This window comes from Cervus canadensis, chromosome 14 (assembly GCF_019320065.1).
Source record: "Cervus canadensis isolate Bull #8, Minnesota chromosome 14, ASM1932006v1, whole genome shotgun sequence".
NCBI lineage: Eukaryota > Metazoa > Chordata > Mammalia > Artiodactyla > Cervidae > Cervus > Cervus canadensis.
Window position 1 is genome coordinate 21,843,907 of NC_057399.1, and position 16,575 is coordinate 21,860,481.

The window sequence follows — 16,575 nt, forward strand, 5'->3', positions numbered from 1 at the left end:
CCTCCCTAGAAACAAACAAGAATTGGAGTAGCTTATAGAAGAATCAGTAAATATGAATAAGGGGCTTCACTAGTAGCTCAGATGGTAAAGAATCTGCCTGCAATGAAGGAGACCCAGGTTCGATCCCTGGCTTGGGAAGATCTCCTGGAGAAGGGAATGGCAACCCCCTCTAGTATCCTTGCCTGGTGAATTCCATGGATCTGGGTAATTTATATTGAATGTGAATACATCTCCATTTAGTCTTCCTTCATTTGGAATACTAGAAATATAAATCAGTGTCCAAATATTATTCTGAAATAGATCTGTTTAAAGGCATAGCTTCTGAATACTGATGCGTTCTGTGTATCAGTGCAGATCCTTGAACTGTGTTTTGAATGATCTGAGACAAAGTAAGAAGAGAAATTGAAAATAAATATTTGGCAGCATTTTTAGCAATGTAACAGGTGCTGTGGCTCCAAGCACATGGTAAGTGTCCTCATGTTGCTGTGTGCGCGAGTGCCGTTGAACTTGGGTCACGAGTCTAATGTAGAACAAGCTGCAGACTAGTCATGCGTTGCATACCCATCCAGAGAAAAATAAAAAGTAAAGGAACTCAGATTGAGTCTTCACTGCAGATAGCCCGAGAGGCACTGCTCTTAGTAGCTAGTAGTACTTTCTGGCATGGACCGGAACTCTGTAGTGCACAAACAGGCCTTTGGAGCAGTCGGGCCAGGAAGGAGCTCTGACCCCTGTTCTCACTGTCTTGCAGGTAGTGTGCCTGTACCAGACTCTGGGAAACCCCCTCAGCAAGCTCACAACACTCAACTGCATGCACTCCCACTTCATCCTGTCTGATGATGGTACTGTGGGGAGGTATGGCAATGAAATGAAGCTCAGGAGGAACCTGGAAAAGTACCTCTCTCTGCAGAAGATACACAGTTGTGAGTACCCACGGGGACTCAGCTGACAGGTCCCGTCTAGGGGCACTGCTGCGGAGAGGTCCAGCTGGGCTTCTGGTAGTCCTTGGTAAACCCTTGATATTGAGAGAGAGCATTTATCCAAAAAAAAGGCTGACTCATAAAGCCCGTAGAAATCCTTGGGTTCATCCATATGAAACGTGGCCAATGTCAGTTCCTGTGCTGTAGGTCTCTGTGGATGGAAAGCATAGGATTGGGTGACTCTGCATGTCTTCATAATCCAAGTCTGGGAGAAGCGTGCCCTTTCCTGGGATGCCTATCCTAGGAGGTTTTCGTCTGGAGGTATAATGTTGTATTCTTGCCTAAACTGGGAGCCAGGAGTAGAGGCAGCTCTCTCATGAGATTTATAAGCAAGAACTTCACAGTTGTTTTCCTTTTATAACAAATTTAATTAGTCGCATCAGTAAGATTCTTTTTGTAGAAAACAATAATAAATATATTTATTTTTGTGGAGATTAGTTATTGCTTCAAGAAAGATGTACCTAACTGAAATAGAATTATTTTCCTCTCTCCTTCAAAATACCCTTACTGATTTCTTTTTCTGATGATAAAAGTGTTATATACTCTCATATTCAGATAAAGAAAAAAAACATAGAAGGAAGGCATAGCCCTCTGTAATCTTACTACCAAAAATAACCATTGTTAACTTTTTCATCTGTACGATTTCAGAAGAACATATCCCTTCTGCTATGGAAGTCTATCCCTTTCTTTTCCAAATAAAAACCTAGAATTTGAATTTATTTTTTATGAGATGATGTTACTAGAAGATTATCCCTATCAATTGGCACATCTTAGGTCTGATTTTTAGCGACAAGGGGAAAGTAATAAGGAGGTGGAATTATGTAGAAAAGGAAAGGAAGTAAAATATTAAAACAATGGGCTAAGAGGCCCACTGCTATAATTTTTGGAGTCAGGACAAGCTGCACATGGAAGCCCACATACTGTTTGTTTAAATATTTAAAAGTTTTAAATCAAGCTAACAAACACAAATAACAAGATTAAAAACATAATAAAAATAATGTTTAATCCTTTTACCTTTGCATATATAGCTGGAAGGCCAGGTTTGAGGTCAGAGTCCTGGATTCTGAGGAGTACAAAGCCAAATCATGGAGGTGAAGCAGAACCAGCACCTTGGTCCCTGGTTGACAGGTCACTCTCTGCTTCTCTTCCTACCTTTGGCTCAATTTCATAATGTCTGGGCCTGACATAGACGTTGTCACCTAGACACCCCAATATATATGTCCAAGCTCTACTCCCCCCAGATCCTCTTGCTTTGACAAGTACATCCCTGGGGCAGAGGCTCAAGCAGCCCCTGGAAGCAAGAATTTTGGGGTCTAGTACAGTCCAGTGTAGGACAGGGAGCACAGGCTTCCCTGGAACCTTGCCCCTGTAGACTCCTCACTGTGAGGGGAAGGGCTTGGCCAGAGGAGGGTGCTGCGGAACATGGAACCCAGAGTGAAGTCCTCCATTGCTCAGGTGTGGGCCCGGTGTTGCCCGCCAGTTTTCCTTCTTTTGGGAAAAATAAAATTGATTTAAATATTAAATATATCAATACACGTGTGATGTAAAAGTTAAATCAAACAAGAAGCCTATAAACAGTCAACATTTCCCCAAATCTTCCCCGCCCTTCACTATTAATAATTTGATATATATCATCTCAAAGTTTTCTGGTTATTTATGTAAATATAAAAACATGTTGTACATATAGGTATGTGCATATGTATATATAAAATATATACCTATATATATGGTTTTAAAATTTTAAATAGGGTTTTAAATAGGATCATACTGGACATATCAATCTGTAACTTTTGTTTGCTTAATATCTTTAAAAAGAATGACTCCACACTCTTTCCTTTCTGTCGTCCTTACTTTAATAAAGCAATATGTAGTCTGACAAGAAAGTCAGCTAGTGAAAAATGGAATATGTTGAAATATAAAAGTCTTTGAGGTTTACCCATCCCATTCTGCTCTTAGAAATAACCACTATTAACAGTTGATTGAATTGTCAACAGCTTGATCATTTTTTTGAGGTGAATGATGGATACATTGGGATCCATTATATCATTCTGTTTTCTTTGACATATGTTTGAAAAGTTCCACAATAAAAAGTTAATTTCTTTAAGACTACTACTTATTATTATTTTATAATTACCGAAAGCCTTTTAGATACCTTTTTAATTTGGAGAAAATACTCTAACCATATTTGTGGCTACTTTTATTTGAAGTCCAAGTTTCTGACTTGGCCTTGAACTAAGTAAACCTGAGTCAAAGAAGAGAATGGCTAGTTCCAGTAAGGAATATATGCGGTAATTGAAAGACTTGTGTCTGGGAATTGGCATTGCAGATTGCGGATAGCATTCCTTTGTGATGATTTGATGCTGTTTGTCATCTGAAACAGGCTCTGGACAAGGCGTGCCCGTGGTGGGGCTGGTGGTGGAAGGTGGTCCCAATGTCATCCTCTCAGTGTGGGAGACTGTGAAAGACAAAGACCCAGTCGTGGTGTGCGAAGGCACAGGCAGGGCTGCTGACCTCCTGGCCTTCACCCACAAACACTTAGCAGATGAAGGGTGAGTTGTGGAGTCTTCATTTCTAAAACTCAGCTGACTCGTTTTTCTTCCTAAGCTCTGCCCTCATGTGGGATGGATATCCTTAGAGGATAGGGACTGGAATTCTCTGGATATCTTGGAGGATGGGTTGAGACTGGAATTCATTTTTCAGTGATTTTTGTATTTATTAAAGCAACACCAAAATGCCCTCCAGTGATGCAAGTTGCTATTTCTTTAGCTGTAGAATGGCTTGCATCTACAAAAGGACTTTGAACCTTGTCTGAGCTTAGGGAAAAAGCATTTCCAGGGGGAGTGAAGGAGAAGATCACTATGGTGGTCACTTTTGAATTCAATTGCTATTAGTAAATATAGCAGAAATTAGAGAAATCGACATCCTGATATTTTTGTAGCATATGTTGTACTTGAAAAGTGAAAGTGAAGTCACTCAGTCTAGTCTGACTTTTTGTGACCCCATAGACTGTAGCCTACCATAGACTGTAGCTTACCATTGACTGTAGCCTACAGGCTTCTCCATCCATCAGATTTTCCAGGCAAGAGTACCAGAGTGGGTTGCCATTTCCTTCTCCAGGGGATCTTCCCGACCCAGGGATCGAACTCCGGTCTCCCGCATTGTAGACAGACGCTTTACCCTCTGAGCCACCAGGGAAGCCCTATGTTGTACTTAGTTGAGGTTTTAATCAAGATGGGAGTTTTCCTTTAAGCCATCCCTAAACCCAGCGTGATTCTTCCAGTTTCAAAAGCACGGTATTTCTGCCGCATGAGTAAATGCAGGGCCTAGGAACTGAAATGTTGACCCCACTCATTTGCTTAAAAGTCATTTACTTTAAGCTATAACTGTTTTCTGATGACTTTTCCCTTACAGTTTCTCTCCCCTTTCAGCCCCACTTCCACCCTCTACTCTCTTCCTCTTCAGTTATACCTCTTTCTTTCCTAAAGTTACCCTAGACAAGCGATTCTTACACGATTTGGAGTGTCAGATTCTTTAAGGATACCACGCCCATAATTTCTGGAGGTTCACAGTCCCTTAGATGTCTGTCAGCTCAAAAACCTGCCCCAAGTGCTGTCTTTGCAGAAGCATGGCCTATGAGTCCATCCTTGTTTTAATGTTCAGCCTTCTCCTCATGCCTCCTCCCATTCATTCGTCTCTTGACACAAATGTCCACAGACACCTCCATCTCGTGGACAGACACAGTGATGTTATACTTGTGCTGACGTTGTTGGCTTGTTCCCTCTCTTGATTGTGTCAAGTCACGGCCATTTCTCTCTCTCCCAGGACCCTGCGTCCTCAGGTGAAGGAGGAGATCATCTGCATGATGCAGAACACCTTCAACTTTAGTCTTAAGCAGTCCAAGCACCTTTTCCAAATTCTGATGGAGTGTATGGTGCACAGGGATTCTGTGAGTATGATGAGTTGATGACTTGACCAACTTAAAAAGTGCTAATGTTCAACAAGGGGCTTCCCTGATGGCTTAGAGCTAAAGAATCTGCCTGCAGTGCCGGAGACACAGGAGACTTGGGTTCAATCCCTGGGCTGGGAAGATCCCCTGGAGGAGTGCATGGCAGCCCACTCCAGTATTCTTGCTTGGAGAATCCTGTGGACGGAGGAGCCTGATGGGCTACATACAGTCCATGGGGTCACAAAGAATCAGACATGACTGAGCTGCTAAGCATGAGCACTAGTGAATGTTCAACAATTGTAACATTTATTTTCACAATTTTTTTTCATTTCTAACTTGATTGTATATAGTGCTACAGAACTTGACTTTTAACTTGACTTTTTGTTCCCTCCTTCTCTGGAACCATGCTTCAGATTCCTAATGGTACCTGGGAAAAAGAACTTAGATAATATAACAGTATTACAGGAAAGTGATTGAATTTAGTGTAAATGTGAATATTTACATAGTGTACATATTTAAATAGTGTACATGTGAATATTTTCAGAGGGTAAAGAACAGCTTGCTGCCTTAAATAAACTCAAGGTTGCTGGCTTAGATGGCGGTTTCTCAGAATCCTCAGTATATCCTGCAGGAATCACTGGGGATACACTGGGTACTGCAAATGTGAGAATATACTCTCAGCTGGGAGATGGAGGCCACAAACTATGGACTATGAACATGAAACAGATTCAGGAGATTTTAATCTTTTAGGACATTTTGATCAAAATTTTTTATGAGTGACTTGGATGATAGATAGCTGACAGTTACATTAGATATGTCATGATTCACAGTGATCTTTCCAGAATTTGAAGGGTGGACCAAATTATACAAGACTTTGGTAATATTAAAGCACTTGGCCTTAAAAAACCAGTCAAGCAAGTTCAGTCTAGACTAGGCATGGCTAAACAGATGTGAAAGCCCTTTGGGATTTTAGCTCACCTAATAATAGCAAAAACAGCAACTATGTCTACAGTTAGCAGTGTGCTTTAAATATATGTTTCTCTTTTCCCAATAATTTTTTCTTTTACATGAAATATCCCCATGGGTGAGTTCAGTATGGCAGTGATTGTTTATTTCAGTTTCAGAGATAATGAACTGAAGACTAGAGACTTTGAGTTGTTCGCCCAGAGTCATGCAGTTATGAAATAGTAGAACTGAAGCTGGGGCTCAGGGCTGAAATCTTGTGTATGATCTACCACATTTTATACTCCCCACAATGTCAGTAGGTAAGGAAAAGGACATGTTAAAGGGATCTCCCTTATACTTGCCTCTTCCTGTCATCAAGGAGAGTAACCAGGGAGTGGTGTAATAATCAAGAAGAAACAAGAGGAGGCAGCTAAGGGTTTACACATGAGTGAAATTAGGTCCTGAACTCCTATACAGTTGAGGGTTGATTTTAGTCATGGACATGGAGGGGCTGTTAGGTAGAGAGGCTCTTAGTGTGAATTGTAGAAGCATAGTTTTTCTGTCTTTATCAGACCTCAGAGATTAGTTAGTGAGTTCCTCTCTTCTTGTGGGTGAGGAACCCAAGAGGCAGTGGCTTTATAATATTTACCCAAGACTGACTAGTTAGTGGCATATCTCAGACTGGATCTTGCCAGTCTTGTTGGCTCTTTACTGTTGAACAGCTTCCTCTACTATATATTTTCATTTGGAAAGACTGAGATACATTTGTTAACACGAGAAGGCCTATTATAATCATAAAAATGTCCTTATTTGTGTTAAAAAAAATGAGTCACATGCCAGGGTACAGTGGAGACTTTGACATTGTACAGGTTTTCTGTGCTATCCATTGTACCTGCTGACTGGGTGTGTTACAACTGCCTCATTTATCTTATGACAAGTCCTTGAATATTCATTTCTCATTGAGAAGCAAAAGCCTTCATTTCTAAAGCTAGGTGACTAGAAGGCTCCCACTTTGTATCCTTTCAAAATGAGGAATAGTTTGCTTTACATGAGGAATTGACACTGGGTTTCCATTATAGCATATGAATAGTAAATTAATGGTGTAATGTTCTTTCATGCATGTTTCCTCTGAGATACTTGGAATTTTTCAGTTATTTTTCACCCCTTGCGTGTGCACAACTGCATTACCCTACTGAAAAGTTTTCCCTCTTATTAGTGAAAAAAAGAATTTTTTAAACTGTGTGATTTTTGACATTAATGAAGAATGTTTCACTTAATTCATTAGTGCAAAAGCAAATTTTTGAAAGCATTTCTTTGCTAGTTCTCAAAATGTATGGGTTTCTGTTTTTCAACTATTACAGATAACCATCTTTGATGCTGATTCTGAGGAGTCACAGGACCTTGATTTAGCAATCCTAACAGCTCTGCTAAAGGGTGAGTGTCTCAATAAGGTTCTACTTGTTCTTCCTTCCCTCTTTTCACACTCATGGCACTTTGTGCTTTTTATGTTGATATTGTAAATAGAATATGTGATCCCTTTCTTTTACCCTAGGCACGAATTTATCAGCATCAGAACAATTGAATCTGGCAATGGCTTGGGACAGAATGGACATTGCCAAGAAACATATCCTAATTTATGGACAACATTGGAAGGTATAATGAAAATGAATTTATTTTGAAGAAATGTGTTGTGCGTTGGTTTGTTTGGGAGGGACCAAAGGGAAAACTGGAGGAAAGATAGGTTGTTTCGGGGAGGGAGGTGGCATCTCTGATGCTGGGTACACATGATCACTAAGACATTTCTTTTGTCTACTTTGCCTTCTTGGAAACAGTTTTTTCTATGAATCTGCAGCCTAATTGAAGTTGACAAAAGACGTTGGGGGAAAGGCAGATGAAAGGGTTTTTTATTCACTTTTTGAATGGGCAGATTTTTATACTGTTATTTAAAACTTAAAGTTTATCTTATTTTTTTGCCTTCAAATATAATGCGTACTCACAGTAGAAATTAGTGAAAACAGAGAAAAACAGAAAGAAGAAAGATTATCCATAGTGCTAATGCTAATCACTATTAACATTTCATTTAAAAAAATTATAGCTGTGACCACACCACAGGTGTGTTATATTGGGGTTTAACTAATTAATGCACATTGTTTAAAATGTCAAATGGTACTAAAAAGCTACCAAAAATACAGCAATTCTTTACCCTGCAAACCACAAGAGCCAAAAACTGAAAATTTTTGGACTGCTCTGGCATTTATAAATCTCCATATCTCTAAATAATAAGTCATATTGTTGTTTTCTGATTCCTTTTAATAATTTATTTTATTAAACTTTGTTTTTTTTAATTTATTTTTAACTGAAGGATAATTGCTTTACAATATTGGTTTCATTTCTTCCGTACATCAACATGAATTAGCTTAATTCATGTACATATGAATTATGTGTGTATGTCCCCTCCCTGTTGAACTTCCCTCCTACCTCCTACCCTTTCCCACCCCTCTAGATTGTTACAGAGCCCTGGTTTGAGTTCTCCAAGTTATTATTTTTTTAAACTTTAAAAAATTGTATTTATTTATTTGGCTGCACTGGGTCTTAGTTGCAGCATGTGGGAACTTTAGTTGAGGCATGCAGTTTCTCAGTTGTGGCATGTGGGATCTAGTTCCTGAGCAGGGGTTGAATCTGGGCCCCCTGCATTGGGAGCAAGGAGTCTTAGCCATTGGCCCGCCAGGGAAGCCCCTCTGATTAACTTTAAGACCTCTTAACCCTTCTGTCTGTGGCCCTCGCTGCTGCCATCTGGACTGGTTGCCTGCTCCTCCTGGTGCTGAGCTGTTATTCTTCATCATCTTGGAGATGCCCTCCTTGGTTAGAACACCTGTCTTCTATATCCCCTGTTTTGTTCTTTCTTGGTTTACTCCTTTATTTGATCTTTTCTGAGAAAGAGAATATGGGAGATAAAAATACTGAGGCCTCATATGTTTGGATATATTTTAGTTTAAGATGAGACTAATTTTCTCAGTGAATTTTGAATGCTTAGCTTCTAGTACCCAGCAGTGACTGTTGAGAAGTAAAAAATCTTTCTGTTTTTTGACCCTTTGTGACCATTTCTTTCTTCTCTGGGCTTAAAAAGAAATCTTCCTGTGTTTCAATGTCCTGAGATTTCACCAGGATGTGTGTGTGTTGTTATAACTTTATATCCATTACAGTGGACACTTGCTTTCAACTTGGCACTTACGGGTTTCCATTCTGGGGAGCTTCCTCTCCTGTTTCCTCTGCTTTCTTTCAGGAATTTTATCATTTAAAAGTTAGATCTATGGACTCCTCCTCTAATCTTATCTTTTCCTCCTCTCTTCTATATCTTTTCTTCGGTATATTCCTTGAAGTTTAATTTTCCATGCCTTGTATGTAGCTTTTTGTTTCTGGTGCTTCTGTGCTCAGGTTGCTTAGTTGAGTCTGAGGCTTCGTGGCTCCATGAACTGTAGTTTGCCAGTTTCCTCTGTCCATGGAATTCTGTAGGCAAGAATACTGGAGTGGGTTGCCATTCGCTAGGGAGTTTGCCCCACCCGGGGATCGAACCTGTGTCTCTTGCATCTTCTGCGTTGGCAGGCAGATTCTTTACAACTAATGCCACCTTGTTTCTGGTAGCATGTTATTAATTTCTAAGGGTAAATTTGTTGTCTTTTTAAAAATAGCATCCTGTATATATTTTCTTTTGTTTTTTTTGGAGGCTATTTATGATTGTTCTTTTGAAGTTTTCTTCTTCCTTTATTGTCTGATTCTTCCTAGTTGATGTTTTTTTTGGTCTGTTTAGCCTGTACTCTTTTTTAAGAGTAGATGAAAGGAAGATCATTAGAAATTCCAAGCCTGTAGATTTGAGCTTCACAATAGGGTGATCTGGCTGCCATTTGTTGGGAGACTTGCAGTGCTAGCATATTCATATATTTTCCTCTTGCATTCATCACTATCAGAAAGAAATCCTCCAGTCTCCTGCTTAGAAGGTATAAGCCTTGTTGTTATTGTTAGGGAAGTCAGTAGGGGAAGATGAGTGAAAAGGTCCCAGTGTTAGCAATTTATGCTGCTAAAATTCTATTGCATAGATTGTTTGGTTCTTTGCTCTTTTTCCAGTTTCTGGGGACTTCTTTTCTGGTTTCCTGGGAACTGCTAAGTCAATTACCATTTGGCCATCTGCTTTCCAACTTCTGAAATATTTCACTTTTGACCTCCTTGTTCTTGTGGATTCTGTTTTTTTCCCTGAAACCCTTTACTATAATTTTAGTGAAGTTTTAGGTGGTATTAAAAGTAAATGCATGTTTAATTTGCCATTATACCCAGAAATCAGGTATAGTTTAAAAGGGAACATGCCAGGTTACCAAAAAAAAAAAAAAAAAAAAGAATAGAAGGAGAAGAAAGAAAGAAAAGAAGAGACCTTGGATTTTTATTAGAATTGTATTAACTTTAAACGTTAATTCGGGAAACATTGAGATCTTTACCATAGTCAGTCTTTTCATCCAAGAACACATTTATTCAAAAGGTCTTTTAGGTCTTTGGTTTACTTTTTGTTATTTCCTCACTTAGGTCCTGAACATTTCTTAGTAAGATTGTGTTTTATGATAATTTTTGTCTGTATAGTTTTGAGTTCAAATACATGTAACTCTTTAGTTATTTCTGCTTTCTTAATTGTTTCTGTATCTCTTTTTTATCTCTCCCCTCTGAAGCCTGGCTCTCTGGAACAAGCAATGTTAGATGCCTTGGTGATGGATCGAGTTGATTTTGTGAAGCTCTTAATAGAGTATGGAGTGAACCTCCATCGCTTTCTTACCATCTCCCGACTGGAAGAGCTCTATAATACAGTGAGTATTGGAACAATTTATCAGTTACAGCCTTAAGATTACTTATTAATTAGCCACACTTAGCTTCAGCTGTATCTTGAATGTTCAAATTTCCTTCAGTGCTTATGTACAAAGATAGCTTATAAAGAGACAGACTTTTCAACCAAAGAAGAAACATTCTTAGCAAATCCTAGGACCATTTCTGCATTTCCCACTTTAAATAATTATACAGAATAGAAGCATAAACTGATTTCAGAAATAGGATATAGTAACCCCATAATTAAAGCCAAAGATGGGAATAAGAACAAATTGCTTGTATTGAGTAATAGAGCACTTCAATCTAGGGACACTGTTAAAATTTTGTTCCTGCAATTTTCCTATACAAACCTTTTATTGAAACTAGACTGGCTTACTCCTTATAAAAAGACATGAATACTCAAGTCAAGCACCCTTCCTGAGGTGTTCTTCCTTGCCTTTGGATCTTACCCTTTCTTTAAAGCCCTGTCTTCTTGATCACGCCATAGTCTTTTGATCTCTATAGATCTTCTTGATCACTCCATAGATCACTCCAAATCACTTCATAATAATACAGAGTATTTGCCATTGTTTTGAATATACTCTTCATATTGTTGAGTTTTTTTTGGTGTAAGTACCACACTCTTATATTAGGTTGTAAAAATTCTGTGAAGAAAGTACTTATATTCTTTGTTGAATCCCTCAGTAACTTGAATGAATGTAGCCAGTGCTCAACCAGTATTTGCTGATGCAATGTAATTGTGTGATGGAATTTGTAATTGGGTGATTTATAAATAATAAAAGATAGTTATAGATTTTTAAAATTTGTTTCTGCCTCTTGTCACAAGGTTAATTAAGGCCTTCCTTACTACCTAGGTATATACATTGTGCGCTGAAAAATATTTCAGTCTAATTATGTCTTCTCTTGGGAAATACCTTCCTTAGAATTAATTTGGCTTAAGCTTCATTACTAAAGGTGTTGAAGAAAATTTTCAGTATTCTGGATTATTTATACATTCTGAAATAAAGGTATTTTATTTCTCCCCAACACATGGTAATTAAAATTCTTCCTTTTTTCTTTATTACAGAAACAAGGACCAACCAATATGCTCTTGCATCATCTTGTCCAAGATGTAAAACAGGTAACCTAATTATGAAGGTGTGCAAATTTCTTCTTGTGTTGTCTTAGCTTTGTGGTGAAGTGTTGCCAAATTTTGCTTTGTAAAAAATAGTGTTGGATTTTCTAGTGAATTACCTATCCTCTTTGACTCTGAACAGTTGTGACTCTGAACAGTTTTAACTAAACCACACTCAGAATTTTTTCTGTAATTTACTTTGTGTTTCAAAAGATTTGACCCTGGAGCAGTCTCTAAGCTATCTGAGTTGCTGCCTCCCCAGCTGCAGTCCTCATTTTGCCCCAAATAAAACTTAACTCACAACTCTCAAAAAAAAAAAAAAAAGATTTGACCCACCAAGTTAGTGGCATGAGCAAATAATTATTTCCTCTTATAAAACATGATTTGTAAACATAGAAACTTCCAGGCAGAATTTCAGCTTAACATGATATAACAATATTGCCAATGATGATAATAATACCTGTTGAAAATGAAACTTTCTGGTTGTGTTATCTTTACTGAAGGACTAGCATGTGATTTCTGTTGTTTTGTTCTTGTTTTGACTGTTATTGATAATTCAGGGGCTCTCACTTCTTTTGTGAGTCTATGTGTTGTTCTAGGGAACCAGGACCAATCCACTAGTCCCATCTTTGCTTATATTTTACTCATGCTGTTCTCATATCACCCTGAGTTAAGTCAGACATAAAATCATCTCTGACCTCCCATTAGTTACTAAAACGTTCTGAGTTTAACAGACTTTTTTTGCCTTAATTCTAAAGTCTAATACATTAGTGGGGAGAGTGTGGGCTTTCTGATTATGCTGACTTGGTGAGAGAACCAGAGTGAAAGGACTGTGGAGGAAGGTATTTAGTTGGCAAATCAGTAATAAGCAAAAGTGTCCATGCTGATGTAAATTTAGTGTGCATTGCTTTATGCTGGGTCAAAATAATTTTCCTTAGATTCTTTCCTTAAACTCTGATTCTATGACAGTTTTCTTCTAAACTGAAGAAAAAGGAATGAAATAGTTAGATATGCTTTTAACTAGCCGAAAAATGAGAGCATTTTTTGTGTTCCTTACAAAAGTAAATTATAATGTGAAAAAGAAATTAAATTATTTATATTTATTTACATACATAACCTTATTTCTTATTCAAAGCTTTGGGAATGTTATTCATAGACTGTTCATTTCAAGGATCTTATTCATCATTGTGTGCCTTTAAAAGTATACTGTGTATGCATGGTAGTTCAGAAGAGGTGCTAAGGTGGGTTTTAAGGGGTCAAAATAATTTTCGTTTAGGCTAATACCATGTATTTGAAAATCTGCTGTTCAGGGCTCCTACTAACCATAACCTTTGTCTTGGCACAGCCTCGTGTTTTGATATCTCATTTTGTTTCACCATTTCATGTTCCTTACTTCATTTGTTTTACTTCCTTTCATCTTCTTGTTTTGTGTGTGATGTTATAACCATTTCAATAGAGAGGCTTAAGATTGTAACCTAATGTTTATTTTGGATTCTCCAGTGTCTTCTCCAGTGATTATACTTCTGTTGTAGTAGTTCTGCCATTGCCAGTTAAAAAAATCTTTTATGCTGTCTTTAAATGTATTTTATTCTGAAAGTGTGTGTATGCATGAGAAAGAGAGGAAAAGAGTCAATGTGCTCTTATAAGCAGACATTCTGTGAAATTAAAAACATATTAAGGCTAAGTAATTTTTCCCATTTGAACAAGCAGATTGTAACAGCAGCTGATTGTATTAATTCATAAATTGATTTTGTTATTGTTTTGTTATTAGTGATAACTCGGGGTCTCTCACTTCTTTTGTGAGTCTAAGCATTGTTCTAGGGTTAAAGAATATGAGTTTCCCTCTTTGGTTATGTCCTAGTTACATGACAAAAGAGAGACAAAGAGAACTGACAGTTATAATTTGTTACGTGTTTTTGTTGCAGCATACCCTTCTCTCAGGCTATAGGATAACGCTGATTGACATTGGATTGGTAATAGAATACCTTATTGGTGGAGCATATCGCAGCAGCTACACTAGAAAAAATTTCAGAGCCCTCTACAACAACCTCTACAGAAAACATAAGGTAGCATAATTGAAAAGTACCCTTGTAGAACTGATGATTTCTAGGAGTTATACTTTTAGAAAAATGGTTTGGGAAGTTTAGGTGGGAAGAGTTTTCCAAATGGACATTCTGTTTATTGACAATTATTGAACATTTGCTCCATGTAAATTACTGTGCTAAGTGCTAGCATGCTGGCCTGGATGGATGTAGACTTGCAGTTTAGAAACTCTTAGAGGAAACAGACATGAAGAACTAGCCACAATACAAAACAGGATATAAAATGTGCTAAAATAAAATTGACATAGAAGTGTGTGGTGAGAAAGTTTAGAGGGAGAGATGACTAGTTCTTTCCTCATCTTTCTTTTGAAAATACACAAGTGGAAAGCTTAATAGGATTGCATCTATAAACTCATAATAGTACATAGCCTGGAGATGACAAACTTGGAACGTATGTAGGGGTTATATTGGAAGATGTGTGTAGAGTGTACCATGTAAATATACATACTATATATACTTTATTTTCCATCATAGTTTTGAAAGTGTGAAAGTGGAGGTGTTAGTCACTCAGCCATGTCTGATTCTTTGCAACCCTATGAACTGTAATCCACTAGGCTCTTCTATCCATGGAATTCTCCAGGCAAGAATACTGGAGTGGGTTGCCATTTCCTTCTCCAGGGGAGCTTCCTGGATCTCCTGGGTCTCCTGCATTGCAGGCAGATTCTTTACTCTCTGAGCCACCAGGGAAGCGCCAGAATTAAAGTTGGTAGTTGGTTGGTTAGCAGAGAAAATATTGCTCATTTCTTAAAATTGCCTTTCCAGATTAGTAAATTGAAGAGCTTAGTTCTTTTGTTAATTAATAAGTAAATTTTAATTGTTCTATGCATTTGGAGGAAAGAAAAGCGTGTAATGAAAGAGAGTGATTTAGATGGGGAAATCAGAGAACATCTCTGAGGAAATGACGTTTCAGTTAAGAATGGTGGTAGATCTAAGGTAGGCAAGAATGAAGGGAGGGCAGTGGAAGTGAGGGGACTAGTATACTCAGAAGCCTAGAGATGAGAGTGATTCTGGCTTGAAGAGCTAGTTCTTCTTGGGGAATAATGCAAGTGTTAGAAAAGATAGTTTGGGGCATTTTTGTTTGAAAGAAGAGCAGGGACAATACAAGGCTCAGTGCTGTGAACATCAAGGTATGGTTTTGCAGTGACCAGGAGGCCTTGGTCGCTGGACAACACCAGAAGTTTGTGAGGGATGATGCTGGAAAGATCACATGAAAAGTCTAGACTATCAAGCTCCTTTTGATCTTTATTTTAAAAGAATGGAGGGAAGTGAAAACCCAACTTGGCTTTAGATGAGGAAGCAAAACAGAAAGAAACCCAGTTCTCCCAGAGAAAATGTCCTTTATTGGAATTTCACAGACATAAGGATATACTTGAGGTATCAGCTCCTTCATTTAAACAAAATAAGCCTTGCTGTGAGGCTACCAGGGGCAGATAGAGGACTGACTGTGATGTTGGTGCAGTCCAGTGGGAAGCTTGCTGGCAGGTTCCTCTAAAGCCCTTTCTAGAAATGGGTAGGAAATTGCCCATTTCTCTAACTATTTTCTAGTGAAGAAGTATAGAGTTTATTATGTTTCCTAGTAAATTAGATTATAGCAGTTACAAACTAGTGCCACTTGGGAAGCCTGAAAGCTTCATACTGACAAGCCATTAATTATGTTGTTATTGGATCTAGCCATTGGAATTCCACTCCAATAGTGATATTATGTAACACCTGGAGACATTTCATAGCTTTCTAACTTAAGCTTAACCTTGGAGCTGCTTGTGAATGGGAACTTTCTCTTATCAGACCTGTGAATCTTTATTGCCTGTTTTGAACTTGTTCCAGGTATAGAACATCTGTTGATTCTAATGGAATTTCCACATAAAGAAGGAATGCAGATATATAATAGGGAACAAAAAAAGCATGTTCTTTAAGATGTTAGGAAATAAGAGTGTGCTTAATAAGAAGGGGTCATGAGAGGCTCTGGTTGGATGAGTAATTAATTACTAACCTTGGAAGAGAGACAGAACCATTGGATATTTGGTAGGATGCAATATTATATTTGGTTTTATTGTCTAGAAACAAAAGATTGTCACCACTTTCATTGTTACCATAATCATCTTTTTCCCTTTTTGTTTTGTTTTAAAAATAAAATAACACATGCCAGCAAATGACTACTCTCACTCAAAGCCTGTCCCAGCCTGCTCTTCACCGAAGATGCCGCTCAGGAAATAGGAAGGAGTCTACAGAGAGCACCCTGCATTCCCAGTTCATTAGAACTGCCCAACCTTACCAAGTCAAGGTACCACTTACTTATTTTAGATTTGAGAATAAAATTGTCCTTGAAGACTGAGATCTTTTCATCACTTTAAATTCAAGAATGGGGAATCCAGATAGAGGGACCATTTATAGGAACTGTAATGGTACAGTGGTACTAAGATGGTACAAGTCAAAAACATGATACAGCTGTTCTCTAACAATGATGAGCAAATGCCCAGGATGGGGAACTAAATGATCTCCAGGGCTGGCACCTCAGGCTGCCTTCCTTGTTCCCACCTCTGCCATGTCCAGATGACGACTCAGGAAGGCAGTCCATGGAATGGTACTAAAAAAATCCCCATTATACCTTCATCCTCCTTTCCTTAAGGC

General features: G+C 38.2%; 1 protein-coding gene across 4 annotated transcripts in view; it reads left to right on the forward strand.

Moving 5' to 3' along the window:
- Positions 1–16,575, forward strand: part of TRPM6 (transient receptor potential cation channel subfamily M member 6) — a 174,667-nt gene that overhangs the window by 91,109 nt on the left and 66,983 nt on the right. For all 4 annotated transcript variants that reach the window (XM_043487140.1, XM_043487141.1, XM_043487138.1 and 1 more), the window contains 9 exons: positions 749–920; positions 3,358–3,526; positions 4,800–4,923; positions 7,230–7,302; positions 7,421–7,521; positions 10,581–10,715; positions 11,798–11,851; positions 13,771–13,911; positions 16,094–16,228. In XM_043487140.1, the coding sequence (XP_043343075.1) occupies positions 749–920; positions 3,358–3,526; positions 4,800–4,923; positions 7,230–7,302; positions 7,421–7,521; positions 10,581–10,715; positions 11,798–11,851; positions 13,771–13,911; positions 16,094–16,228 (1,104 nt within the window). The remainder of the gene's footprint in view (positions 1–748; positions 921–3,357; positions 3,527–4,799; positions 4,924–7,229; positions 7,303–7,420; positions 7,522–10,580; positions 10,716–11,797; positions 11,852–13,770; positions 13,912–16,093; positions 16,229–16,575) is intronic.